This window comes from Pseudonaja textilis, chromosome 1 (assembly GCF_049901715.1).
Source record: "Pseudonaja textilis isolate UNSWEBS1 chromosome 1, rPseTex1.2, whole genome shotgun sequence".
NCBI classification, from domain to species: Eukaryota; Metazoa; Chordata; class Lepidosauria; order Squamata; family Elapidae; genus Pseudonaja; species Pseudonaja textilis.
The window spans coordinates 315,296,651-315,323,585 of NC_141990.1; the positions used below are offsets into that span (position 1 = coordinate 315,296,651).

Genomic DNA, 26,935 nt, shown 5'->3' on the forward strand with positions numbered 1-26,935 from the left:
GCAGAATTGGGGGATTCAGGCCAGTGTCATTCCTGATATTCCCATGGACACTGGAAATTGTAAGTGGGGTTTCATCCTGCAAAACAAAGCTTTTGACAGTGATACAAAGACTCATTGGCACTCACTGTTGCCTCCTGTAATTGTCTCCGGGATTTTAAGCAGAAGTTCTTCCTAGTTCCAATCGTTTGTAGACTAATGCAAATCAGAACTCAAATATGTTACACGCAAGGCAGATTTTTTCACCAAGTGACTGCCATAATTTCTGACTCAATTCATTATTTTTCAAGTTAGAAGGATGTTCCGCATTCTCAGAAGAGAACAAATCTTTTTTAGCAACCCACCTTTGTGGTCCAGACGATTGCATCAAAGTCAATAGTGAAATCCTGACCTGTGGGAGCCTCAGGATTTACTTGCCCAACTTTCATGGGGACAAAAGATCAATTGGGGAGGAGAACCCAATTGAGAACATCAAAACGACCAGTTCCCAGTCCATCTTCTGAGAAGGAGACTTCATCTCCAGCACTGTTGTTGAACTGCACATTCCTCAAATAGGCAAGAATCTGAAAGAAAAGAAACCTTTGAGTATTTGAATACTTGATTTTGTGGTTTCTATCATAACATGGTGACCATCTTGTCTCAGAAACTAGACAAGTTCCCTTGGTGGAGATATGAGGAATCAGGAGTAACACCAAATATTTAACTCTTAAACTACAAAAAGTTCTCTTTTCATTGGGCATTTGTATCATGGTTTCTTCAAGTCCAATTTTATCAGAATACTATATATAGAAACCTTTTAGTGCCACTTTCCAAATTTAATTATATGGTTTTGCTCCTGTGATACTTGGCTACCTGCCATTTCAAAGTTACTTTGGCCCAAGGTCTTGTTAATTAACAAATCCATTGTAGAAATGAATAAATAATTTCTATCACAACCATGTAAAATTTCATTGATTCTGCTGCCAAATGCAGAATGCAGGTCTTAACCAAGTAGAGCCATGCAGAAGGAATCACCTGCCCTGGTTGGTCACTTTATTCTTCAGAGAAGACCAACGTTTGTCCTTTGATGCTGAAAAATCTGATGAATATCAGATCAGGAGCCCATGAGGACCACTCTGAACCCTGCTATGTGTGCTGTGGTTGAAAGAGGCTGTCTTCACATAACAAGCTGAGTAGTGCAACAAATGATAAATGAAACAAATGGGGTGGAGTCACAAAGAATGCTAAGCCATAGAAACATAAACCAAGCCTAAAATGAATTGAGTGTTGGGCTGTTGGTGTGAGCTCCGAGCTTGGCAATTTGGCTCCTTCTGAGTCATGATATGACTTTGGACTGTTTGATTGGCTGTTTTTACTGAGGTATGGTCTTAAGTACCATCTGTGTGATGTAAATTAGTATTGTTTGTTTGGACACTGCTGAGTCATGGTCTGGTTTCGGTCTATTTGAATGGCTGGTGGTTCTTACTGAGACACGGTCCAATTTCTTGTGAGCTGCATTGTGATTTTTTGTTGTTGCATAGTGGGTTGCCTGTTTGTTCATTTTAAATGTTGTCTTTGGGATCATGGTATTGAACTGAGTGTATTTTTACAAGTTGGATTGAGGGTACATAGTGAGCAAAACTGAGATTGTTCTGCAAATATGCCCATTTGTGTTTAAACTGACTTGCTAAAATGTGTTGCACAAACACACTCAGATTGCTATCTTGCTCCTCCTCCTTGGAATGGTCACCTCCTGAAATTTGGGCAACTGTTGAAGGCCGTTCTGGACTTTGTATTTCCTGTATTACTCTTATGGACCACTGCTTTGTTTTACTTCTCTTTCCTCCTTTTATCCTCTTTCAATAAAATATTGCTCTTAATAATTGCTGTTTTTAATAATTGCTGTTTTAATATGCTTTGAGATGGACTGATATGGGAGCATGCAGACATTTAATCAATAACTGAAGAAATTCATATGGGAAGTTTCCTCTCTATGAATCTATGGACTGAGTAAAAAGCCACAGAAATTACCTGCCATGACAGGAGATTTGAGATCCTCTTTCCAAACCTCATCATGGTCAGTCGAGCTCAGAATCCATACATCACATATAAAGCATGTGCCAGTGCATAAATGGCATTGTAGATATTGTAACTTTCACCTGTCATGCTTGTTTCAAAAGTGTAACTTGGCAGATTCTGCACTTGCTCCTTTCTTGTACATGGTTTTTCCCCCTTTGGAGGGATCTTTCCTGATTGATGGATCTTGGAAGCCAAAGACATTTTCCTACCATAGAGGGAGAAAGATGTCTCCTTGTGGGTTCAAGGGGTCTAAAGACAGAACAAAATGGTTGAATTCTGAGACATCACCAGTGTGGTCCCTAAAATGCAAGGCTCCATGGAAAGGCTTTATAAAATGCAATACATTTTCAGATTCCACCACACTAAGTTTCCAATGTGAAGTTAAAATCCAAACTTTCGGAAGATATGTCTTTTTTGGTATTTCATGAGCATGCAGAAACAGCTGTACATTGGTCATACTTTTGGAGTCCCCAAACAGAATGAACACTTCCATTTTAGACCACGTTTGGAAAATGTGAAGTAATTTTTTCATTGTAATAAGAGGGTCATCCAATTTCAACCTTTCAGTGAAGGCCAGGCAGATCTCCTTCTCCTTGAGCATTGGCATCAGAGTTGAGATGAAATGTTCTCCCCTCTCATCTTCAGGGGCCAGAAGCCCAACCCAGTTCCACTGGACTAAACCCACATACTGAGGAGATTCTTTGGGATTAATCTGGAAGAAGGAAGGATAAACTCTTCTCTCTCCCTGAGAGAACTCAAAGCCAACACCAAGCTGGTGTTGGTGAGATTCTTCTTTCAAAGACAAGTTAAAAGTTTTTGGTGACATTAGGGGTCACCAGTCTATAATTTATTACCTTGCCAGTCTGGTTAACTGAGTTTGTGTGGCAAGCTTCTTCTATTCTTAAGAAGATTCTTCCATTCTTAGGAAGCTACCAGCTACAGATTTTGACACCCAAGAAGACATAAGAAGAACATGCTCATTATGGTCACCACATTACAAAAAAAATGTTGAGATTCTAAAAAAAGTACAGAGAAGAGCAACCAGGATGATTAGGGTGCTGGAGACTAAAACATATGAAGAACAGTTACAGGAACTGGGCATGGCTAGTCTAGGGAAGAGAAGGACCAGGGGAGACAGGAGAGCAGTCTTCTATATTTGAGGGGCTGCCACAGAGAGGAGAAAGGGCTCAAGCTATTTTCCAAAGCATCCAAAGGCCAGACAAGGAATAATGGATGGAAACTGAACAAGAGGAGATTCAACCTGGAAATAAGGAGAAGCTTTGTGACAGTGAGAACAATCAACCAATGGAACAAAAGTTGCCCTCAGAAGTTGTGGAAGTGACATCACTTGAGACTTTCAAGAAGAGATTAGACTCCCATCCATCAAAAATGGTGTAGGGTCTTGGGTGGGGGGTTGGACTAGATGGCCTATAAGGTCCCTTCCAACTCTGATTATCTGTTATGATGCCTCCCCCAACCAGCTTTGGTTTCATCTTTGGTTTCTGTGTGTACTTCTCATGTTTATCTACTCCATACTGTATTTAATAGAGCCCCCTTAACTGTGGGACTTTGAGAATGCTGAAGATGGAAGCCATCAGCCTTGAAGATTTGGAGTTGACACCTCCAATTGTTATGTCTCCTCTTGGAGATTCAAACGAACAAACACAAAGCAGCCATTTCACAATCAAATCAAACTGTAACAAGATAACGGCTGGCAAAAACTGTTAGGACTTCCCTTCAAAATTCAAACAAACAGAGATCTCTTTGCAGTAACGTCCTCATTCAAATAGACATTTTGTTTCTGGCAAAAGGCACCAGCTCAGCTGTGTCCTTTTATACCCATTAAGGCAACGTGCTAATTAACTGGCTTGCCCTTCAGATTAACGTTTCCTGGTTCTGACGTCAATCCACGATTTAACAGTCATCAGATTCAAAACTCCTAACAGGTCCCGATCCTTCCAATCACAACACTATCCCCCACCGCAGGGCCCTTCCCCCGAGTCTGATGATTAACTTGACGATGTTTCGTTGACAACCCCACTCTGTCTCCCACAGCCAATGGAGGCGTCGCTCGTTCCAATTGTCTCAGGTGGTCTACACATTGGAGACTTGGAAAAGAAATACCGTTCTGCGACCAAGCCACCAATGGATTGTGCAACCGCAACCAGGACATTCCGAGCACCAAAGGGAGATGAAGGTTCGAGGTGATATAAAAACTTATCGCCTCCTCATGATCCCCAATGATCATACGCACTGGCTGGGTGGCGAAACGAATGGGCCCAGACTTGAGCTCACGCCCATCCACGGTTTCCACCTTAATGGGTGGATGTACAGCAACCAATGGGATCCCATAGTGCGTAGCAAAAGCTCGGTCCATAAAGCTGGTTGTAGCCCCTGAGTCCACCAACGCAACAGCAGGAATTCCCTCCTTCTGTGACTGTAGAAAAATTCGAGTGTCCAAAAGTAAATGCCGAGGAGGGCCAGGATTTACTTCAGCAATTTGAGGTGGGGATGTGAAATGTGTCCGACCTAGGGTTTCCTTGAGATCAGGTCTACCCTGTTTTCCTGACGAGACAAGAGTGGTTTCAGGTACGGATCTGCGGGTCCCTCTCCGTTTGCAGGAATTAACAAAATGTCCCAGACCCCCGCAATAAAGGCACAAGCCTTCCTGGAACCTTCTCGATCGTTCTCGTGCCGTTAAGTGAGGGCGGAGTGCGCCTAACTCCATCGGCTCCTCAACATTAACCGTGCGTTGGAAAACTCTCGGTGGCGTGGGATGTGCACGAGAAAACGAAGATGATTCCATACCGAGCCGTTTGCGTCCACGTTGCTGTAAACGAGCTTCAATTCGTAAGCACTGAACTATCAATGCATCCAAAGTTAAAGCCCTCTCTGCATGGACCAGCTCATCTTTGATGGCATCAGACAAACCTTCCTGGAATGCAGCCATATGAGCCGGTTCATTCCAATTGGAGTCCAAACACAGCAAACGAAATTCTGCAACATAATCTTGGAGGGAACGTTTCCCCTGATTTATATCCCACAAACGTCTGTCCACAGTTTGTATCTTAATTGGGTTCTCAAACATCACTTTCATTTGCTGAAGAAAACCCTGGAAATCATTCAACAACGGGCTATCTTGAACTAACAAAGGAGTAGCCCAATTAGCAGCCTGCCCAGATAAGAGGCTAAGAATGAATCCTGTCTTGGCCCGATCATTTGGAAAGTTTTCAGGCCTCAAGGACATAAATAATTGACACTGCCCCAGAAATGCCGGAAACATGTCCATTTGCCCAGAAAATTTCTCCGGCATGGATACTGGGCTTTTCCTCACAGGAGGGGCAGGGGGAACAGCAGCAGGGCTTGGTAAGCTGGAAACATAATTCAGCAATTGTGTTACCTGATTCTGAAGCGTCACATTGCTTTGCAGTAGCTGATTTATTTGCTGTTGCTGCTGCTCGACCAAACGCTGCAATTGATTTAAATTCATCTTGCTTGAAAGATGGTTTGTTTAGGCCAGAAACAATAATGTTATGTCTCCTCTTGGAGATTCAAACGAACAAACACAAAGCAGCCATTTCACAATCAAATCAAACTGTAGGAAATAACAAGATAACGGCTGGCAAAAACTGTTAGGACTTCCCTTCAAAATTCAAACAAACAGAGATCTCTTTGCAGTAACGTCCTCATTCAAATAGACATTTTGTTTCTGGCAAAATGCACCAGCTCAGCTGTGTCCTTTTATACCCATTAAGGCAACGTGCTAATTAACTGGCTTGCCCTTCAGATTAACGTTTCCTGGTTCTGATGTCAATCCACGATTTAACAGTCATCAGATTCAAAACTCCTAACAGGTCCCGATCCTTCCAATCACAACATCCAATGATGGAGATCGGAGTGTCCTGTCCATCACATTTGTAACCTGGAACCACTTGGCCTTGTGAGGAGAGCATGGAGAGGCTGTTTAAGGAAATAAATATCTCAATCTGGAAATGACTATAGATGTGGAAGCCAAGGTGATGTTAGGAAGGAGAAGCAAATCCTTATTGACTTCTGGGACAGCAAACATCAATGCAAGGAACTGCTGGTAGTTACTAGGTATGGCTCTGTAGTGAGAAAAACATTGGGGAACACTGCAGGAAAGCTGGCATGTGTTGGTAGAGTTTGCTTTACTTTTTAGGGCAGACCTTTTGAGCAGGACTCACAAGTTTCATTGGGTTTCAGGTTTTTACGGGTATCTTCCTTGTTTAACTTTGGATGGATTTGTGAGAAACAAAAAAACAGCTCTCCCATCCATATAAAGCATTGTTTTATACCCCTCTACAATTCCTTCCATTTTCACTTGCTCCAAAGATTGTAATCCTTCCCCATTGTAACTCTTTCACCCTAACAATTTTGAGTTTTTCTCAGAGCAGATTCTTCAAGTGTGGTAAACCTTGCTGATCATAGGACAACAGTGGTAGTCACCTCATCAATTTACTGAAGGCCATTATTCATGAACACTGCTGATTTCAAAACCAAGAGGGATTTTTATACTTCCTGATTGAGCTTTTATTTGAGTTTACCACAAGTTACTGTCCAAATTAATATTATAATCTGATTTATTCACTAAGCTGGCAGTTTCTAATTTGCTGTCCCTCCTCATCTTTGTTGTTGTTTATCATTTTCCTGATGAGGAACACAAGGAAGAATTGAGAATTCTGGCCTATTTTGTAAGCTTGGCACTTTATTGAGAAAAACACAAATTGTGAGCTACACTAGGACACTGCAAAACAGTAGCAGATATCTAAAAGGAGCCCCTGAATTTAAGGCAATATGAAAAATCATCTGCATGTTTTGCCTGCAGGGAAAACTTACAAATAATGTATAGTAAGCATCGATGGGTCTTCTTGAAAGTCTGAGTCTTTGGATAGAACAATGGTTCCCAGGGGCAAATTCCCACCAATAATGAGATCACCAGGGCTATAGTAGCTTTCCTCTAACTGAAAATAATTCCTCAACACACATACTGTTTGGAGTATCTTTGTAGAAGTTAGAGATAGGAGCCAGAAGAATAGCAGCATCAGCAGTAACATAATTTCTGCCCAGACATTCTTATCACTTTCCCTCCTGGAATAGATATCAAGGTTTGTACAGAAACTGAATTGCAGGTAGCACTTGAAATATCACCAGAGCTTCAGCAGAGCAGACACCAGATGTGCCACCTGGCTGGCCCAAGGGCAAATTTATCTTAACAATGCTTCCTCTTACCTATGTCTGAGCTGTGACCAAAGAGGAAACAAATGCACATGAATCTCTTCAGACCCAGAAGTTAGTTCTTTTCAAGACTAACCGAGGTGACATATCCTGTCCCTCATCTAGAAAACTCAAATATATTTTTAAAATCAAGTTTTATCTTGGAAGATTTTTGTGTCTATAAATCCACATGGGATACATGGAGAATTACTGTTCTTCTGATAATTGCAGGGAAAAGCCACTGTCCTATCCCCTTGGCAACAGTTTCTCTTCATGCAGCAGAATGGAAAACATGTTTGTGTCTCTTCTTGAAATGCACAGAGCAGATGGATTTGAGAGTCATGGTGAAGTTGTGTGTTTGACCTACATGAAACTGAGACCTTGCAGACAAGGTGCATTTTGGCCTGTGCCATAATTTGCTCAGATAGTGTGAGTGTTGGTGGGTGTGGTGGCACATGATAATCTGTTGTATCCTGAACAATCATGCCAATGATTGGAATGGAATAACTATTTTATTTATACTTAAGTGGCAGGGGATGAGATTAGAAACTGGAGTAATAAGAATGGGAACATATTCTTATATGGTTCTTTCCTTTATCTGAAGCTGATTCCATCCAGTGTAGGTTGGAGGGGAGAGATTGAGCCCAATTCCTCCAAATTTCAGGGTGCATCAATAAGGCATTTTCAGTTTGAGGTTGGATATCATCTGAATGCTGATGATAGTCAGTTGTACAACCATTGACTTACCAAGCCATGCTGTCCCAGTTTTGCCCTAGTGCAGGAGGACTGTTGGATGGCAAGGAACAGTTTGAATTTTCCCTCCATATTTTTTAGATACAAAATCCAAGGAGGGAAAGATTTTTTTTTTTACAAAGGCAAAACAAAACTAGACAAAATCTTTCAAAAAGATCTGTTAAAAGGACAAAAAGCCAAAACACATATTATCCTGCCAGTTGAACACTGACAAATATATTGCAACAATAGTAGCTTTCCCATTTGCAAAATAGGTCCAAGATTTATACACCACTATTCTATTTGACCTGTCATAAATTATATATATATGAAGAAATGGTTCACAGGACAATCAACTCAAAGTTAAACTTCAAAGCCCTCTGTTAACAATGTATTATTATATTTAACTCATAGTCTAAGGCAGTTTCTTGTCTGCCAGAAATCCCCATAATCACTATCTCTGATCTTTCCTGGATCAAATATCTTTACTTGGCTCTTAATAATAACCCTTTTCTTAGCATTTTAATAGGGAACTTTCCCAACAATTCCATCTCATTTCCCAATCGTAGGTCTCTGTTGTAAATCTCTCTGCAGCATCCATTGTTCGGAAAGTCTTTTTAAAAATGCACCCTTTATCTTGCCAAGAAAGTCCAGTCCCTCATTCATCAATTCCATTATCTCAGGATTTATTTTATTTGTATTCATATTCCTTTCTATCTTTTCTGGAAAATCTGTAATTTTGAAATGAGGTTCTTTCTTCTTTACGCCTTGTACCAACAAATTAGATTCCAATTCAACAAGTTGCAAATCAAGTCTCACTGTTACTTTCTGTTTTTGTGTGTCATCCTGGATTTGTTTCAAAGCCATGGATAAGCGATCAATCTATATTTTTAACAAGCCCTATAAATTGGAGAGCATTCTCCTGAGGTCCAGGAAGCAAAGCCTAGCATGACTCAGGAGTTGGGGGAGACTTGAGATGTCTTGGGCAATCCATGCTCCACCTATTTTTTGTTTTCTTTACATTTTTGAACTGCCCATGTCCCTCAAAGATAGAGACTTAAGTACCTGTGAGTCATTTAATGACCACAACAAGGAGGGCAGAGTGTAGCAGTTATTAACACTTTTAATGCACTAATGTCAAAGGACTGGGTGATTTGAAAGTATCTAATAAGTTTAGCTAGGAAGCTGAGATGATTGTCATGTCCTGGTAACCTTGCTTGAGACATGTACTCATAAAAGGAAATATTATTGTGATGTTGGACTGAAATTGAATTATGCCTGTGAACATATCACTCACATGGCACTATTGTTTATTGAGGAGTTACAAGAGATGAATGGTGCAAAGACATGAACAAAATATTTCATACACTATTGATATTCTTCACTCATCCACCCCAGGAAATAGACCCATATTGATGATACAACACAGCATAAATGAGTGCTTGGGGATTTAAACTCTGATTTAAAAATAGTTGAATAATAATAGAAATTGTATAAAGCCCCAGAAATGTATGGGAAACAAATATACAGGCTTAAAAACACTAAACACAACCCTTAAAATATAACCTTTAAAAGAAATCCATTAAAAGGAATAAAGTGAAAAAAATGTCCTCCTTGAAATAATAAACACAAATATCACTGAGGACACTTCGAGGACTGATAAACCAGAGGCTGGCAGATTGTTACGACAGCAGGTGCATATGAAACAATTATAGGACAAATTCTTCTTTATGACATCATTTTTAGATATCTATGACATTCTAAACATACCACGAAGACAAATATAAATGAGGCAACTCCTTACATTAGTTAGACATTTTTGTTTCTTACTATATTTTCTCTACAATTCAGATCAGGCCTCAGCAGAATAATGTAGCATTTGGGGAAAAAGATACAAGACAAGAGAGCAGCTCCGGAGGCTAAAATGGAGAAGATCTCCACTGCCACCATGGACTTCCCTTTGGTGCTCAGGTAGGTGGGCAGGAAGGAGATCCAAACACTGCAAAAGACCAGCATGCTAAAAGTAATGAACTTTGCTTCATTAAAACTATCAGGCAACTTTCTAGCTAGAAAGGCCACTGTGAAACTGATGAAGGCCAAAAAACCTAGGTAGGCAAGGACTATGTAAAACATTAAAGCTGAGCCTTCCTTGCATTCCAAGATGATTTCACCATACAAGGAGTGAAAGTCAAAGTTGTGAAATGGGGGAGAGGTTCCCAGCCAGGTGGCACAAAGGACTGCTTGGATCAGGGGACAGGCTATGACAATGGAGTAGGTCAGTGGTTTTCCTAAGAGTTTCCTTGTCTTGTTCCCTGGCTTGGTGGCCATGAAGGCCAGAACCACCATGACAGTCTTTGCCAACACAGAGGAAACTGCAAGTGAAAAGAGAATGGCAAAGGCAGATTGTTGGAAGAGACAAGTGATCTTCCCGGGTTGACCAATGAAAAAGAAAGAACAGAGGAAGCAGAGCAGGAGGGAGACCAGGAGGATGTAGCTGAGATCTCGGTTGTTGGCCTTGACAATTGGTGTGTCGTGATGTTTACAGAAAATCAGCAGGACTGCAGCTGTGATCACTGAGAGAAAAAGAACAAGAAAAACTAAAATGTATCCCAAGGTATCTTGATAGTCAAGGAAGTGGGTCTTCTTGGCAATGCATTGGTCCTTGTCCTTATTGGGATATTGGTCTTCCGGGCATGGTTTACAGTGAACTGCATCTGAAATCAAGAGTCTATTTAAGAATTTCAGGGGCATCTACCATGCCCATTATCCTGCTTGCAAAGAAGATATAAGTGTTGCCTTTCTGCTATTGCCCTATCCATAAGGGATTGAAACTGCCCACTGTGCAATTTTTGGGGAATCAAAAAGAGGAAACCATCCTTCATTGAAGATGATCCCGGGGATAGATTGGTCAGAGACAAGGATTTGTTCAGTTCCAGCTATCCATTCACTGTGCACTTCCATGGGTAATATGCTTTAAGTCTGAGGCAGCTGCCTGTTTTTCCCCTGACTTTGTAATGGAACACACAGAAGATTGATAGTTCTATTATCCAGGAATGCTGCTGTTTTGTTTGGGCATACATTATTGCTGCCTTAACCTGCTTTGTTTTTCAAATGTTTTTATTCAGACTTATTTGATCACTCCTATTAAGGATACATTAATAGATGGATCTCCTCTTTCTCTGGCAGGTCTGCTTCCTCAGAGATTCATAGAGCTGCCAGAAGAATAATGCTCTAAATGATGAAAATTAAAGCTTAATCACACACACCATTTCTTCAGGAAAAGACTGAAAGTTAGTTTTTACACATTAGATATTAGAGTAGGAGTGGAAATGCATGCTGGGGATCCACAAATTCTGCCCTAAATCCATCCAGCAAGCAATTGTTGAGGATCAGGAAAGATGTCCTTTCCTGAGGGTAGTTTTCTGAAAGGATTTGCTAAAAAGTAGGAGTGCATGTCATTCTCATCAGAAATGATAACAATAACAAATAAAAATGATTTAATGATTTCCTTGATCCTGGAAGATTTACATTTGATGTCTGCTCTATATCAAGACTGAACTGTTTTTGAAACATTTAAGTCTTATCACTATTCAATTTGCCAAAAAACTGGGAGAGAAGAGTGAGAAAAAATGCAGACACTCCAGAGCCAAGGCCATTGCTGAACTGAACAAAGAAGTGAACTGTTCTCAAAACAAAAGGATGATTCATAATTGGACAATATGAACAGCCAGGGATGGGAAGAAGGACAAGCTATCCTTTAATCATGTAAACCTTGTGTGGGAAAAACTAGAGCTGGTTTTGATTCTATAGTACTGAAATGGTGGTATCCAATAAAGTTTTGCTTTTGGGATTACAAAGTTCCTAAAAGTACCTATTTTGGGGGGGTTCTCTAGTCAGACCATTGACACTCTACCTGTCTGATTAGAAAAGGTCCCTTCTGGACAAGCATCACAGTGGTAGCAGCAAACCTGCTTGCCCTCTGGAACTCTTCTCCTCTCTCCTGCATGACACCTCTTCATGGCACACCTGGCAAAAGGCACCTTCTGAAAGAAAAAATAGAAATACTTGGGGTGACCTAAGCAATGAACCTGCTGCATTTATTTTTCCCCATTCCTATTTCCCTTCCTTATTCCTACTTCTTTGTTCAGTTTTTTTCCTAAAGAAATATTTTGCCACTGTCTATCAAAAATCAAGAACAGTCCTGAGGGATCCAGGTCTGACACACCCATGAATGTGGAAGACTGGAACTGGGATCTCAGCCTTCAGAGAAAGGCTTGTGATTGAATTACAGCATTTCTAAAAGGAAGAACCAGAAATTGAGTGTGAGTGGGCCATGGAAATCACTGTTGCTTGCTGTAATTGCATCCTGCATTTTAAGCAGTTGTTCCCAAGCCTAACCCTTTGTGGAATTGCACAAATCAGACCTCAAAAGTATTACATGCAAATGAATTTCTGACTCAATTGATTGTTTTTCAACTTAGAAAGATGTTCTGCATTGCAAGAAGAGAATGAAACTTCCTGTGAACTTACAGTATTTCCTTGCAGCTCACCTTTGTGGCCCAGATGATTCCATCAGATTTAATGGTGAAATCTTGGCCTGGGGGAGCCTCAGGATTTACTTGCCCAACTTTCATGGGGACAAAGGATTGATTGGGGAGGAACAGCCAGTTGAGAAGATCATAACAAGCAGATCCCAGTCCATCTTCTGAGAAGGAGACTTCATCTCCAGCACTGTTGTTGAACTGCACATTGCTCAAATAGGCAAGAATCTGAAAGAAAGGAGACCTTCAGAAATTGGAGTATTTGGGCTAGAGCTACACATGAGACATTGTGTCTTCTATCATCTCATGATGGCCCTCTTGAGAAGATGGGTTTATGTGTGAAAAGCTTAGAGGAGTTCCCTTGGTGGAGATTTGAGCAATCAGGGACAACGCCAAATGTTCAATTCTGAAATGGCAAAAACATCCTATTGTCACATGGTATGACACTCCGGTTCAATTAAGACATTCAAACATTTTAATTCCGTACTCCAAATATAATTATAGGATTATAGGATTTTCCTCCTGGAATACTTGGCTACCTGCAGTTTCAAATAGATACTTTGGCCCAAGGTCTTGTTAATTGACAAATGAATTTCAGAAATGAGTAAATAATTTCTATCACAATTTCTATCATTCTATCAATAAATAATTTCTATCATGGAAAAATCCACTGACTTTTTCTAGTTCACAGACAAAGACAGCAGAACACAGGAACCTGATCTGACTAACTGGGCCATGTGGAATGAAGCACTGGAGTGGTTTGTCAATTCAGAGGGGTCCAACATGTTTGGCTTTGATGCAGAAAATTCTGATGAATTTCAGACCAGGAGCCCATTAGGATCACTTTGAATCCCGCTGTGTGCTGTGGTTGACATAGAAACATAGAATAATACAGTCCAATCCCCTGCTTAAGCAGAAGACCCTATACAATTTCAGACAAGTAGCTGTCCTGTCACTACTTAAATTCCTCCATCAATGGAGCACTCAAAACTTTTTAAGGTAAGCTGTTCCCCTGATTGTTTTCAATTTTATGAAATTTCTCCTTAGTTCTAGGTTGCTACTCTCCTTGCTTAGTTTCTGTCCATTATTAAACAAGATCTGTTTTCACACAACAAGCTGAGTAGTGCATCAAATGGAAAACTAAAAAAAACGGGCAGGATCACAGAAGATACTGAGCCATAGAAACATAAAGCAAGGTTCAAAGAAATGGAGTGTATTTTTGCAAGTTGGTTCGGGGCACATTTTGAGCAAATCTGAGATTGTTCTGCATGGATGCCCATTAAGATTTCAACTGACTTGCTCAAATGTGTTGCACAAACACACCCAGATTGCTATCTTGTTTTGGGCTGAACTTCCTCCTTGGAATGGTCACCTTTGGAAACTCGGGCAAATGTTGAAGGCTATCCAGGACTTTATAAAAGTCTTTCCTCTGTGAAACCTATGGGCCATTGGTTTGGTTTACTTCTCCTTTCCCCCTCTGCCCTTTTTCAATAACATATTGTTCTTAGCTGCTTTAAATAATTGCTGTTTTAATCCAGCATGACTTGATATTGGAGTAGGCAGACAATGAATCAGTAACTGAAGAAATTCATATGGGGAGCTTTCTCTCTAAGCATCTGTGGACTCAGGAAAAAGCAATAGTAATTACCTGCCATGACTGGACATTTGAGATCATCTTTCCAAGCCTCATCATGGTCAGTCGAGCTCTGGATCCATACATCACATGTAATGCATGTGCTACAGCATAGATGGCATTGTAGACATTGTAACTTTCACCTGTCATTCTTGTTTCAAAAGTGTAATTTGGCAGCTTCTGAACATTCTCCTTTCCTGTACATGGTTTTCCCGCCTTTGGAGGGATCTTTCCTGATTGATGGATCTTGCAGCCAAAGACCAATTCCCACCATTGAGGGAGAAAGACGTCTCCTTTTGGGTTCATGGGGTCTAAAGACCGGAGGAAGTGGCTGAATTCTGAGACATCCCCGGAGTGGTCCCTCAAATGCAAAACACCATGAAAAAACCGTATGTATTTCAATCCTTCCTGAGATTCCTCCACACTAACTTTCCAATGGGAAGTTAAAATCCAAACTTTCCTAAATGATGCCTTGTTTATATTTTCATAATTAATTACTGCTGCGACCATGCTGGTAGAAACAGTGAAGCTTCCATACAGAATGAACACTTCTGGTTTAGACCAGGTAATGAAATTGAGAAGAAACTTTCTCAATGTAATTTGAATATCATCCAATTTCAAACTTTCAGTGAAAGCCAGGCAGATCTCCTTCTCCTTGAGCATTGGCATCAAAGTTGAAATGAAATGTTCTCCAATTTCATCTTCAGAGGACACAAGCCCAACCCAGTTCCACTGGAAATATAGGAGCAGATGGACTAAACCCACATACTGAATTAATTCCTTGGGGTTAATCCGGAAGAAGGAAGGATAAACTCTTCTCTCTCCTGGAGAGAACTCAAAGCCAACACCAAGCTGGAGAAAAAGATATTCTTTTTTCAAATACAAAGTAAAAGTTTATGTTGACTTTAGGGGTCACCATTGTGTGGTTTATTGCCCTACCACCAGTTATACATTTTGAATGGTTGTTGTATGTCAGAAGAGAAGAAATCATCAAATCGATACAGAGAATATATGACACTAAAACAGTGGCTACCCTTTAGTAAAGAATAAACTAAGAGTCATACGCTCAATTTGTGCCACCTCCCACAAAAAACTACCTCTTTGGCTTCTGAATATGCTTCTGATATTTGTCTAGTCCATACTGTATCCAAGGGACCTCTTTTACCTGTGGGACCTTAAAAACACTGAAGATGGAGGCCATCTGCCTTGAGGATTTGGCATTGAGACAACCAATTATGGACAGCAGAGTATCCAGCTGGTCACATTTGTAACCTGGAACCACTTGGCCTTGTGCGGAGAGCATAGAGAGACTGTTTAAGAAAATAAACCTTTCCCTCTGGAAATGTCCATAAATGTGGAAGCCAAGGGTGATGTTGGGGAACAGAAGAATATCTTCATTGACCTTGGAAACAGCAAACATCAATGCAAGGAACGCCTGGTAGTTACTGGGTATGATCCTGTTGGGAGAAATATCCATCTGGTTCAGTTCCAAGTGGGAGAAAGACATTGGAAACATGGAGGCTGATTGGAAAGATGGTTTATTGATGAAGAAGAACCACCAGGAGTTGTGGTTCAGGGGAGCTTGACCAAAGGGAGTTGAGAGTGGGTGGTTTTTATGTCTTCTTTGGACTTTGTATTTGAGCTTGCTGTTCCTGTGCAAGAACATATGCTCTAATCGATGAGATTCCTATGGGTGTCATGTAGGGATTATGTAGAGGTCATATCTGGCTCTATAGGTAAAAGAGGAAATGCAAATACTTGGTGCTTGTCTGAGCTAATTTGGTTGAAGTTTGGACTGCTCTGGAGGAGATACAATGAAGAGGCTTTGGACTGCTCTGAGCTGCTTCTAATTCTACCATTCTGCCTTTGTTTCAAAATATCCTGTCTTGAATGGATTACCAAATCTGCATTTCTAAAAAGTGGCCTCCTCAGCTCCTGCTTGGGGGCAGGGAGACTGGAGCTGGTTTCTGAATAGGCTGGCCCAATCTTTCTTTCTTTTCTTTTTTACCATTTTTTTTTAATTTTATTTAACAATAAATCCACCTTTCAGTTATACAATGTGTCAACTGGGTACATATATCTTGTGCAAATATTCATATTTTGTATACATTTCTTACTATGGTTACATTCATATTAAAAACTACTTAACCTTTATAAATCTTATCATTATAACAATATTCATTTAAGTTCTTACTTTATTTTCCAACCATTTATAAAATAAATCCCATATCATATAATATTCCACTTCTTCTTGTTCTTTAATTGCCAATGTTAATCTACTCATTTCTGCACATTCCAATATTAGGCCCAGTCTTTTTTAATGGGCACAAAATATCTGTTTCCTGCCTCTAAAAATACATGTTTATCCAATTATTATCCCACAAAAGATTTCATTCTTCTGGGGGTGGTATTGGCTTTTCACAAGGCTATAGTGAGAAAAGGCTGGGGAACATTACAGGAAAGCTTGTGTGCTGGTAGAACTTGCTTCACTCTTTGTTTGAGCAGGGGGTTGGGGAAGCAACACCCAAATTTTATTGGTTTGGGTTTTTTTAAAGGATCTTTCTTTGCTGAATTTGAATGAATTTGTGAGAAAGGAAACAAGCATTTCCTTCCATATCAAATGGCTGTTTTTTTAACTGTCCATGATTTCTCCCAAGTTCACATTGCTCCAATGGTTGTAATCCTCCCCAACTCTTCCTCTTTCACCATAAAAATTAAGGGTCTCTCTTGGAGAAACTTCTACAGGTGGGGAAAACATTGCTGAACACAGGACTACAGTGTGTGTGTGTGGGGGGGTGTCACCTCATAGATTTATTGAAGGCCATTATCCCTGTGCAATGCTGATTCCAACACTGAGAAGGATTTTTATAACTGCTGAACCAATGGGATTGAGCTTTTATTTTAATTTTCCACCCCTGTCCAGATTAATATTGTAATGTGACTTCTTCACTATGCCAGCACACTTTCCCTCTTCATGTGTTTTTTTATCATTCTCTTGGGGAAGAGATTGAGAGGTCCAGTCAATTTGAAGAGCTTGCCATTTTACTGAGAGATGCACAAAATGTTCTATAGTATAGTGTACTAGGACAGTGCAAAAAAATATAAGTAGTATTTGTGAAAGGGGTGCCAGAATTTAAAACAAAGAGACTATTTAGATGTATGTTTGTCCCCCAGCTGAAACTTACCCAGTAACTGAAGTAAGATTCGATGTATTAAAGTGAGAAACAGTAGAATCAAAACTGGCTCCCAAGGGCAAATTCCCACCAATAATGAGTTCACCAGGCCTATAGTAGCTTTCCTCTAATTTGATATAATCCCTGATAACACACATGGTTTGCAGCCTCTTCAGTGTAGTTGGAGCCAGGAGCCAGAAGAATATCAGCATCAGAAGTAGCATGACTCCTGCCCAATCATTCTTATCACCTTCCCCCCTAGAACAGAAATCAAGGTTTATGCAGAAACTGATTTGAAAGTTGCTCCTGAAATCCCACTGGAACTTTAGCAGAGCAGATACTACCTATGCTACCAGGACACATTTACATCAACCATGCTTCCTCTCACCTGTGTTTCGGCTGTGACCATAGAGGAAACAAAGACATGCGAGTCTCTTCCAACCCAGGAATGAGCTCTTTGCAAGACAGGCTGAGGTGACATGTCCTGCCCCCATCTGGAGAACACATTTTCAGACATATTTTTTATAAGAGGTTTTACCTTGGAAGGTGTTGTATCTAGAAATCCACAGAGGACTCACTAAGAATTACTGTTCTTATGATAATTGCAAGGAAAGAAACCCTTTAGCAATAGTTACTCATACACTAGAATGGAAAAACGTTTGTGTTTCTTGTAATGCACAGAGTAGATGAAGTCATGCTGAAGTTGTGAATTTGACCTCCATGAAACTGACTCCCTGCAAACAAGATGGAGCTTGGCCTGGTCCATAAGTTGGTCAGCTAGTAAGAATGCTAATGGGGTTTGGTAGCACATGAGAATCAGTCGTAGCCTTGTAGCTGTGAGCAACCATGCCAATGCTTGGATGGGATAACTAGTTTATTTGTAGCCACATGGCAGGAAATGAAATTAGAAACTGGGATAACAAAGAATGGGTATATAGTGTTATGTTAGTACCTTCTTCATCTGAAAACAGTTCCAGTCAGAGTTTTTTAGAGTAAGAGACTGAGCTAAATCCAGGTCTTCCTGGACTAAACTTCAGTTTGTTAAAGAGAATAAAATTGAGCTGTGGAGAGTCTGAATGTTCACAAGAGAAACAGAGAGAACAGAAGCAAGAATGGTGAAAGAGTAGAGTCAGAAACTCAGGAGTTATTGGTGTATAAGAAGTGTATAAGAATTCATGAACTGGAATAGTCATAGCTACAGATCAACCAGTGGTTTGGTGACTGAGACACAGGATTTGTTGTGAGACATGTGAGACAGCTTGAAGCCTATGCATGGCTTACCTTAACTGTTCTGTGTATAAAAAAGTTTGTCATACCCCTGTCAGAATCTGACTCCGAGGAGGAAGCCAAACAGCTGACAGGGAGTGGGAGTTTGGCTCTGTTGGCTGTGGAACAAACTGAGGAAGGGCAAAGTCTGGCTTGGAAGAGCAGGGAAGAGGTGGAACAAGGGAGAGGGAATTCAGAGGAAGACCCAGGCCCATCCTCTCTTCATCCTAAGGCACACAGGGAGGAGCTGAGAAAGGAGCAACATGATTTGCTTGGCTTATAGGGGAGGAAAGGACCCTGACACTAGGGTAACCTGGACACTAGGGGCAAAGTTAGAGATAATAAAGGGACTCTTATTGCTTATCTGACTGTGTTGCCTTTGTGCCCGGCCATGGGTCATCACAGAGTTCATTTTGTCTTTGCTTGAGAGTGTTTGTTTTTGTACTTGCTATTTCTTCTTTCTACCACGTTGCAAGAGATGCATGGGTATTGTATACATGCATCATGTTTTATATTATTGTATATAAAGAAGTTTCTTATATCTAATGAATCCTGCTGAATTATTTGTTTGTGTGCTGGCTGGATTACTACAAACTCTGAAAATTAGGATAAAATTTATGGTTGAGTGGCATTCAGCATGAATTCATCCTTGAGAGATTACTTGGTTTGCCCTCTACAGAAGAAACAATTACTGGACTACATCATACTGGACAATTTTAGTGGACTTTTGATAAACTCTCATTTCTTTGAATGTTCAGGCATGGTATGGGATGGAAATAGCATTGGTTGCACTTTTAGATGAACTTTGGAAGGAGCAGGATGAGGGCAGTGCATCCATTCCGGCTCAACCTGACCACCTGGTGGTTTTTCATGTCACCAACCATCAAGCATGGGCAGTTAGGAGTCCAGGAAAATGCAAATGAGACTTATTATTGTGCTGATGCTCTCTAGAAGAATCTGATTTACTAACATCACCATTGTCATCATCAGCCATTCTGTTGCATCCTATCCTTGGCCCCTCACATCCCAAAGACCAAAAACCTTTGTTTTTTATTTTATTTGGTTTGCCAATTGCTTAAAGATAATAGGTATAAGGAAAACCATAGTGATGAATACATGGATACATGTTATGTCCCACCTTCCAAAATAAACAGATAAGGCTGAAAGCAGCAGTCCTCGCAAATAAAGGCAGCAAACAGGAATCTTCACTGATAACAGCTGTAGTTAGCCTCCACAAGATAGTCCAAGTTAATAGTTCCAACGAAATAAATCCAAGTCTCAACAAGATATTTCAGGTTTAAATCCTCCAAGCCAAAATCTTCGGTTCTCCTTGCAAACAAACAGTTTGTTCCGGACGACGTGCAAAGTCATCTCTCTCCCTTTATAGAGCAGCAACTAATTAGTCTAATTACTGATCTGCCCTCCTCCTGTGCTCCCGTTGGTTTCTTCTCGTAAGGAGACGCCTGCTTCTGACATCCACCCAGCAATCATCTAAATTATTACCTTCACCTGAAGTCTCCATAAGTTCCTCATTGTCAGCCGTTTCCGGCTGATAACCTGATTGAGAAGCAGAGGAGGTTGAAGGTTCAGGCCAGTCCTGCAAATCAAACTAAAGGGAGTAACGTTCTCATTCAAAACTGCAAGCAAAACTGTTAGGACTCCCTTTTGAAATTCAAACAGTCATTTCACAATCAAATCAAACTAAAGGGAGTAAGTTCTCATTCAAAACTGCAAGCAAAACTGTTAGGACTCCCTTTTGAAATTCAAACAGTCATTTCGTTCCTTTTATACCCATTAAGGCAACGTGCTAATTAACTGGCTTGCCCATCAGATTAACGTTTCCTGGTTCTGACGTCAATCCATGATCTAACAGTCATCAGATTCAAAGTTCCTAACAGGATTGGTCCTTCCAATCACAACAGATACATATATGAAAAGTAAAAGAAATAATAGGACAGGGATGGTAGGCACGTTGGTGCGCTTATGCACACCCCCTATAGACCTCTTAGGAAAGGGGTGAGGTCAATAGTAGACAGTCTAAGGTTAAATTTTTTGGGGTATGGGGAAGAAACCACAGAGTCAGGTGAAGTATTCCAGACATTCTGTTGCTGAAGTTGTATTTCCTCAATCAAGTTTGGTGTGATGAACCTTGAGTTTGTATCTATTGTTTGCTCTTGTATTGTTATGGTTAAAGATGAAGTATTCATAGACAGGTAGGACATTGCAATGTATGATTTTATATACCATACCTAGATCAGACAGAAGACAGCTTAGTTATAGGTTTTCTAGGTCTAGAATTTCAAGTCTGGTGGCATAAGGTATTCTGCAATGAGTAGAGGAGTGGAGAACTCTTCTTGTGAAATATTTCCAGACTTTCTCAACTGTGTTAAGATCAGATACATAATGTGGTTTCCAGACTGATGAGCTGTATTCGAGTATTGGTCTAGCAAATGTTTGTATTCTCCAGTTAGTAGTGTAATATTTCCAGAGAAAAAACTACGTAAGATTAGGTTAACAACTCTTGATGCCTTTTTGGCTATGTAGTTACAGTGGGCTTTAGCACTTAGATCATTAGAGATGAGTACTCCAAGATCCTTGACAGAGTTTGGATCATCAACAAGGTCTTGACGATTCAGCCTGTATTTTATTTTTCTGATTTTTTTTTTGCCAATATGAAAGACAGAGCATTTATTTGTTGAGATTTGAAGTTGCCATTTCTTTGACCATTCTGATACATAGTTGAGGTCTTTTTGAAGGGTAGCAGTATTGTCTGTGGTATTGAATAGCTTTACATCATCAGTGAAGAGAATGCAGTTGCTCTTGATATGACCACAGAGGTCATTTATGTAAAGTATGAAAAGAGTTGGTCCTAGAACACTACCTTGGGGGACACCACTGTTGACAGGTACAGAATTTGATAGGACACTCCCAATTTTGACCTTTTGTTGTCTGTTTGATAGGAATGCTTCCATCCAGTTATGCAGGTGTCTAAAGACACCATAAGATTTTAGTTTTAGGAGTAGTTTGTCGTGTACCACTGAATCAAAGGCTTTACAGAAGTCTATGTAGATTGTGTCTATTGCTTTGCCCTGATCAAGTTGTGTAGTCCATATGTTTTTGTAGTGTAAGAGTTGCAGATTGCAAGATAGTTTTAGATGATTAAGCTAGAATGTTGTATGTCAGAAAACAATATAGCAGGTCATTTTACAAAGGCCCAAGGCTCTATAAAGCATAAGGCTTGCTGCGAGGATTAGGAACTTAGAATGTAAGGTTGTATATATTGTCCTACCCAAAGGGGAGAATGTTAGGAATGTAAGTCACCTAACAGTTATTTGGGTTGGAAATATATAAACTAGGATTTTTATACTATGTCTCTAAGAAAATGCTAAAACTGTAATTGGGTGTGGTTTCTCAAATGGCCATAAGATGGAGCCAGAAACCTGGGTTGTTTAGTCTCAGTGAGTGTGTGAGTATCTGTTTCTTCTGTTGGAGAGTGTTGCCGTTCCTCCTAAATGACTGTTATTGATCGTTGATGTAAGTCTGTTACTGAACTGTTTTTTGATACTGGACTTTGATATTTGGACTATCCCTGAACTGAACACTGACTGCCTTACCTATGAATGACTTGGACTGCTTATCTTGGACTGTGCTTAAACATTTAATGGAAGTAAAAACCTATGTTAACTGTAAAGTGTATCTGTGTGCTTTTTGTGTGTTGTTCTTCACTGCTCTCATTACGTCTCATTCTCCTAATGGGGAATTACCTCAACAACACTCCTTGTTTTGACTACTTGTTGCCTGTTTGACAGGAATGCAGCTATCTATTTGTGCAGGGATCCAGAAATGCCATAAGAGCATAGTTTTAACAGTAGTTTGTAGTGTACCACTGGAGCAAAGGCTTTGCAGAAGTCTATGTAAATTGTGTCTATTGCTTTACTCTGCAAGAGTTGTGTAGTCCAAATGTTTTTGCAGTACAAAAGTTGTAGATACAGGACAAATTTTTCCTGAAACCAAACTGTTTATTAGAGAGTAGGTAGTTTGTCTCTAAGTGGAATGTAATGGATTGGTTCGATTGATTCCATGATTTTGTAGGTGACACAATATAATGAAATTAGTCTGTAATTTTCAACTAGGCTGGGCTTTCCCTTTCTGAAGATAGGAATGACCATGGCTAATGACCATAGGTCGGGAAAAGTGCTGGATCTAAAAGATATCTCATAGATTGTGCTTAGTGATTCAGCTATGGCAGTGCACTGCATCAGTACTGCACTATATAGCAGAATTCAACAGAGCTACTGCCCTGGGATAGAAGCTGTTTTTCAGCCTATTTGTCCTTGTTTTTATTATTATCCTGTCCCATCTGCCAGATAGTAGTAGTTAAAAAAAAAAAAATAGGGGGTTCCCAGGATGAGATGGATCTTTGTGGATGTTTTGAACTTTCTTAATGCAGTGGGAGCTATAAAGCTCTTCCTAAGAGGGGAGAGGGCAACCAATTGATCCTCTGGGCAATGACATTAACCCTCTGGAGTGCTTTCCTATCTGCCACTGTGCAATTGGCAAACCATACAGAGGTGCAGTATGTTAAAATGCTCTCTATAATGCAGCAGTAGAAGGTCACCAGCAGTTTTTCATTCAGTCGTTGTTTCCTGAGAAGTCTCAGGGAGTATAATCTCTGCTAGGCCCTTTTGACCAGGGCTGCAATGTGAGCCCACCAGATCAGGTCCTCTTTTAGGGTAACACCCAGAAACATAAAACTGGCCACTTGCTCCACTTGGTCTCCATTGATAAGCAAGGGCTGGGTGTCTGATCTGTTCCTTCTATAATCCACTATAAGCTCCTTGGTCTTATTGGTGTTGAGGACCACCAAGAAAGCAACCAGCCCACCTCATCTTGGTAGGCAGACTCACACACACACACCCTGGAGATGAGTCCCACCACTGTTGTATTATCTGCAAATTTAGCAATATTATTACTAGCATGAGTGGGAATGCATATAAAGAGTATAGAGTAAGGGACTCAACACGCAACCCTGTGGTGTACCAGCATTAAGAATAAGGGCTGAAGAGGTATGATTTCCTAATCTGACCCTCTGTGAGTGTCCAGACAGGAAATCCATAATCCAAAGGCAGATTGAATTAGAAAGGCCAAGGTCCAGAAGTTTAGACACTAGTCTGTGTGGAATAATTGTGTTAAACGCAAAACTAAAATCCCCCAAAAGCATCCTCACATAGCCCCCCTGCTGTTCTAGATGAGTCAGAGCAGTGTGAAGAGTGATGGCTATAGCGTCCTCTGTAGGTCTATTTCTTCTGTATGCAAATGGTGTTTATCAAATGTATGCGGAAGACCAGAAATGATGTACCAGCAGACCAATTTTTCAAAGCACTTCATGATGATAAGAGTGAGTGCCAATGGTCTGTAATGGTTGAGGTTATTGATAGGGAACTTCTTTGGCAGTAGAACAATGGCGGAAGCCTTCAAAGAAGATGGAATAGTGGACTGGAATAAAGACCAATTGAAGATCCTGGTAAAGACTCCAGCCAACTGATCAGCACAGTCTTTAAGCAATCAGCCAGAGATACTGTCAGGATTGGCTGCCTTTCGAGGGTCCACAGCCTTCAGAATGCTCCTCACCTCCTGTTCCTCTACAATGAGGTGGGGGCTACAATTGGCTGGTAGTTGTATTTTATCTGTCTCTGATGTCTCCACTTCAAAGCGAGCAAATAAATGATTCAGTTCCTCTGCCAATGAAGCATCCCCCTCAGCAGGGATGACATTGGTCGGTTGATTGTATGTAATTTGTTGAATCCCTCGCCACACCTGTGTCATTTTATTTCTATAAAAATTATCCTCAATCTTCCTCTTATAATCAGTCTTGGCCTTCTGAATACCTTTCTTCATATTAGCTCTGGCAACACTGTATCTTGCCCTATCACTGGATCCAAAGGCCTTGGTCCTGTCATTCAAGAGGTGCTGGACTTCCTTGGTCATCCAGGGTTTCTGATTGAGATAGATCCTAATACATTTATCCACAATGATAGTATCTGTGCAGTGTTTGATATAGCACATAATAGTTGCAGTGTGCTCCTCTAGATCAGGGTGATAAAAAATGTCCCAATTTGTGTTCTTAAAACAATCCTGAAGTTGTTGGGAAGCATCTTCTGGCCAAGATTTCACTGTCTTTATTATAGGCAGAACCTATCTCCTAAGAGGGATGTAAGCTGGTGCTAAAAGCAGTGACATATGGTCTGATTGTCCCAAATGTGGTAATTATATAACCTTATAGCCATATTTGATGTTGGTATATACTTTGTCCATTATGTTTGCTCCTCTAGTAGCACACTTAACATGCTGATAGAATTTAGGGAGCACTGCTTTTAAATCAGCTTGATTAAAGTCACCCGTATGATATGCACAGCATCAAGATACTTATTCGGCTGATTACTAACAATGTTACACAAGAATCCCAAAGCTATGGTAATAGCAGTCTATATCCCACCTATCCCATCAGGTGGGATATAGACTGCAGTAATCAAAACCACGCTGAATTCCTGTGGAAGATATATGGGTCTAGATTTAAGAGTCATATACTCCAGATCCATGGAGCAGTGGCTGTCTACAGTCTTTCTATTGATACACCAGCTTTTGTTCACATAAAGGCTTCTTGCCCTTGCCAGAATCTCTGCTCCTGTCCTGCTGGTGAGCTAAGTAGCCTTCCAGCTGAACTTCTTCACCTGGAATGAGTGAATGAAGCCAAGTTTCTGTGTTTAGCAAAACACAGCAGTTCTTGATGAATTTAGTCTTTTAAATCTGTAGCCTTAATTCATCCATTTTGTTAGTCAGAGATCTTGCATTGGTAAGAAATATACTTGGAATTGAAGGCTTGTGTGGAAACTTACTGAGCCAAAAAAAACCCCCAGCATGGCATCCTTTCTTCATCTTCTTGTTCTTCTTTCTCTGCCTCTTCCTCCTTCCTACAGGGATCGTGATCCATGGCTCTCCCAAGGGCCTAGCTGCCTCCTTCCATATGTTATGAGAATGTATAAAATTGTCCATAATAACCAGGGGTGGGATTCAAATTTCTTAACAACTGGTTCTGTGGGCGTGGCCTCATTTGAGGGTGTGGCTTGGTGGTCATGTGACTGGGGTGGGAGTGGCTTGCTGATTGGGCGTGCCTACATGATCAGGTGACTGGGGTGGGCGTGGCCATGTGGCTGGCAATCCCAATTTAAGTAGTCCTCACTTAATGACCAGGTCCTTGCTTAGTGGCTAATTGCTTAGCAAGTGCTTTTTGCCAGTTTCCAAGGTCTGGGGAGGCCCAGGCAAGGCCCAGGCAGTTGGCCATGTGGCTGGCAACCCAAATTTAAGTGGTCCTCACTTAGTGGCCAATTGTTTAGCAAGTGTTCTAATTACGACTGACTTCCACAGAGCTACTTGGCCTGTTTTTGTTGTTTTGACAGCCACAACCACACCCATACCCTTCTAACCCTGCTATTCTTTGATTCTGTAAGGATCTCCTGCTGGAGCAGGGGGTTGGATCCCTTGCAGGCCAGCCCTAGATTGCTGTGCTGCTTCAAAGTCTTCTGAAGCCAGGGTTTATGTCCTTCCTTCCTCTCCTTTTTTTCTCTCTCCCTCCCTCCCTCCTTCCATGTATTTATCTATCCATCCATAATATATCTCATTTACTTTATCCTCTCTCCCTCTTTCTCTTTCTCTCTTTCTCTCTCTTCCTCCTTCCCTCTCTCCTTTTAAAGCATCTTCCCGGTCCCAACACAGCTGCCGGTCACAAGAGGGGGAGGAGAAGAAGTGTCGCTCAAAGGAACTGGCTGAACAATGATCGCCAGCCACAATGGAAGCATCCCTTTGGATGACCCTCTTCCTCCCCGCTACTCTCGCAACTGGCGGCTGTGGCAGCAAACAAAAGGAAGCAGTTTTGCTCCCAGTAGAAGTGGTGGCAGAAAACAAAAGGAAACAGGGAGGTGGCAACATGGCAAAAGTGCTGTGGCAGTAGCGGGGCTGTGGAGCACCCCCCCCCACAGACCCTCCCAAAGTATGGTACCTCGGGGGGGCAATGGCGGTGGCAGCAAAATGAAAGGAAGCGGGCGGAGGCAGCGGACCTGGCTGCCTCCATCCTCTTCCTTTCGTTTTGCTCCCGGTAGAAGCGGGAAAGAGGTGGCGGACGTGCTGCAGCAATGGCGCTTCTTACGGGAGGCCGCCACATAGTAGGGTGAGCTGGGAGAGCACTGTATGGTGGCTTAGCCAGCCAGCCGAGCCCAGGGACGTTGAAGGGCAGCTAGGTAGGC

General features: G+C 41.0%; 1 protein-coding gene across 1 annotated transcript; it reads right to left on the reverse strand.

Moving 5' to 3' along the window:
- Positions 1 to 9,831: 9,831 nt before the first annotated feature.
- Positions 9,832 to 17,850, reverse strand: LOC148128325 (vomeronasal type-2 receptor 26-like). The gene is made up of 7 exons (XM_087934157.1): positions 17,723 to 17,850; positions 17,382 to 17,627; positions 15,362 to 15,653; positions 14,212 to 15,048; positions 12,573 to 12,791; positions 11,936 to 12,065; positions 9,832 to 10,736 (listed from the first exon to the last, which is right to left on the reverse strand). Exons 1-7 carry the CDS (start codon positions 17,848 to 17,850, stop codon positions 9,832 to 9,834), a joined length of 2,757 nt encoding a protein of 918 aa, XP_087790283.1.
- Between the last annotated feature and the right edge of the window lie 9,085 nt (positions 17,851 to 26,935).

Excerpts from the sequence above, each read along its gene's own strand:
- LOC148128325 (XM_087934157.1), bottom strand. The coding sequence starts at position 17,850 with ATGTCACCTCAGCCTGTCTTGCAAAGAGCTCATTCCTGGGTTGGAAGA. Across the intron at positions 17,628-17,722 it reads GTTGATGTAAATGTGTCCTG|GGGGGAAGGTGATAAGAATG; the intron begins GTAGCATAGGTA and ends TTTCTGTTCTAG. Across the intron at positions 12,792-14,211 it reads CAAATGTCCAGTCATGGCAG|ATTCTTGCCTATTTGAGCAA; the intron begins GTAATTACTATT and ends CCTTTCTTTCAG.